This window comes from Perca fluviatilis, chromosome 18 (genome assembly GCF_010015445.1).
Source record: "Perca fluviatilis chromosome 18, GENO_Pfluv_1.0, whole genome shotgun sequence".
Classification (NCBI taxonomy): domain Eukaryota; kingdom Metazoa; phylum Chordata; class Actinopteri; order Perciformes; family Percidae; genus Perca; species Perca fluviatilis.
In genome coordinates, this window is record NC_053129.1 from 33,747,483 (window position 1) to 33,750,027 (window position 2,545).

General features: G+C 43.7%; 1 protein-coding gene across 1 annotated transcript in view; it reads right to left on the reverse strand.

The window, feature by feature from the left end:
• Positions 1-415: 415 nt before the first annotated feature.
• The window catches only part of LOC120546443 (disintegrin and metalloproteinase domain-containing protein 17-like), a 7,648-nt gene continuing 5,518 nt past the window's right edge, over positions 416-2,545 (reverse strand). Inside the window, exons 5-6 of the mRNA XM_039781370.1 lie at positions 1,412-1,498; positions 416-529 (exon numbers count right to left, since the gene is read on the reverse strand). Coding sequence (XP_039637304.1) covers positions 416-529; positions 1,412-1,498 — 201 coding nt within the window. The remainder of the gene's footprint in view (positions 530-1,411; positions 1,499-2,545) is intronic.

Below are 2,545 nucleotides of genomic sequence, written 5' to 3' on the forward strand. Positions count from 1 at the left end.
TGAACACAGGAGACAGGCAGTGAGACACAAAGAGACACCGAGACAACACGAAAGACAAACTGAGACAATGAGCAGACAGTGGAGAGAGACAAGGTGCAGTGGAGACAGGAAAGAAGACAGAGAAGTGACACAGAGGAGCCAGAGCACACATGAGGCAAACACAGAGAGGAGACACAGGAGAGACACAAACACAGACACAACACACACTGAACACTGAGAAGGCACGAGAGACAGAATGAAAGAGACACGGAGACAGACACGGGAGGAGACACAAACACAGGCAGGAGGAACACCACAGAATAAGGAGAGGCATGAACAGACACACCGGAGACGAGACACTGTTAGACAGACACGAGACAAACATAGGTGGAGAGACAGGACATGCAGGCACTAAGATGGAAATGTGGACACACAATCATATACGAGGAATAGAAAGCCAAGTAGACACCAGAGACGACCGATAATATGGTGAAGAAAGAACACGGTGGAGGAAGGAATAGTGAACTGGAAATGGAACCCCTATGATGATCTGACAGGAAACACACACACACACACACACACAGACACACACACACACACACACACACACACACACACACACACACACACACAGACACACACACACACACACACAGACACACACAGACACATGTACACAGGCACATAGACGCACACACACACACACACACACACAAAGACACACACACAGACACACACACACACAGACACACACACACAGACACACACACACAACAGAACACAGACACACACACAGACACACGCACACAGACACACACACACAGACAACGCACACAGACACACACACACACACACACACAGACAGGCAGCACACACACACACAGACAGACAGACACAATAAACACCATATACACAGAGACACACACACACACACACACACACACACACACAGACATGAACGGAACAAACAGAACCACACATGCAAGCGACCACAGACACACACACACACACACACACACACACACAGGCAGACAGGCAGACAGACAGAGACAGACACACACACACACAAAACAGAACACGCATATACACACACATGCACAGACACACAGACAGACAGACAGACAGACAGACAGACAGACAGACAGATAGACAGACACACACACACACACACACACACACACAGACCATTCAAGATCATTAGAAAAATAAGAGAAAGCAACAAAGATTTTGAAAATAATCATCATGAAAGTTGAATAATCGAAGAAAAAGAAACGCAAAAAAAACAGAAAACGCAAAAACATCAAATTAAACGACAAAAACATTGAAAGAAAACTACAAAAAAATGTTAGAAAAAAGCCAAAATATTGACAAAAAAGGCCCAAAACGTCGGGGGGAAAAAACCACCAGAAACGTTGAGTTTTAATGATCTCACCTGTTGGATCTGAACGCCATAACCTACGAACTCATCGTCCCACGACGTGTTTCGGTAAATGTCGTCCACACGATCAATCAGTTCGATCTGGAAACACAGACAGGTTGGTCCAGTATTAGGGTTCTGAAACTGGTCCAGTATTAGTCCAGAACCGGGCTGTAATGTAACCCTACAGGACTAATGTTCAGCATCAGTTAGAGTCACTAAAAGTTCTGTTGTTGCTGCTGACAGACTCAGATTATTATTCTAAGTGTCTGACAACATTATGGGATGGATCCCTACAGAGAGAGACCTTTTAGTTAAAGAGTAAGATCCTTTTAGTTTAACATGAAACAGCCCTGAAATCACCATCACCAAACTCCACCAGACTCCATGTAAATAATCAGGACTTTTAGCGTGTATAGAGCCAGCATATCTCCACCAGACTCCATGTAAATAATCAGGACTTTTAGCGTGTATAGAGCCAGCATATCTCCACCAGACTCCATGTAAATAATCAGGACTTTTAGCGTGTATAGAGCCAGCATATCTCCACCAGACTCCATGTAAATAATCAAGTATTAGCTTTAGCGTGTATAGAGCTAGCATATCTCCACCAGACTCCATGTAAATAATCAGGACTTTTAGCGTGTATAGAGCCAGCATATCTCCACCAGACTCCATGTAAATAATCAGGACTTTAGCGTGTATAGAGCTAGCATATCTCCACCAGACTCCATGTAAATAATCAGGACTTTTAGCTGTATATAGAGCCAACATATATTCCACCAGACTCCATGTAAATAATCAGGACTTTTAGCGTGTATAGAGCCAGCATATCTCCACCAGACTCCATGTAAATAATCAGGACTTTTAGCGTGTATAGAGCCAGCCTATCTCCACCAGACTCCATGTAAATAATCAGGACTTTTAGCGTGTATAGAGCTAGCATATCTCCACCAGACTCCATGTAAATAATCAGGACTTTTAGCGTGTATAGAGCCAACATATCTCCACCTGACTCCATGTAAATAATCAGGACTTTTAGCATGTATAGAGCCAGCATATCTCCACCAGACTCCATGTAAATAATCAGGACTTTTAGCGTGTATAGAGCCAGCCTATCTCCACCAGACTCCATGTAAATAATCAGGA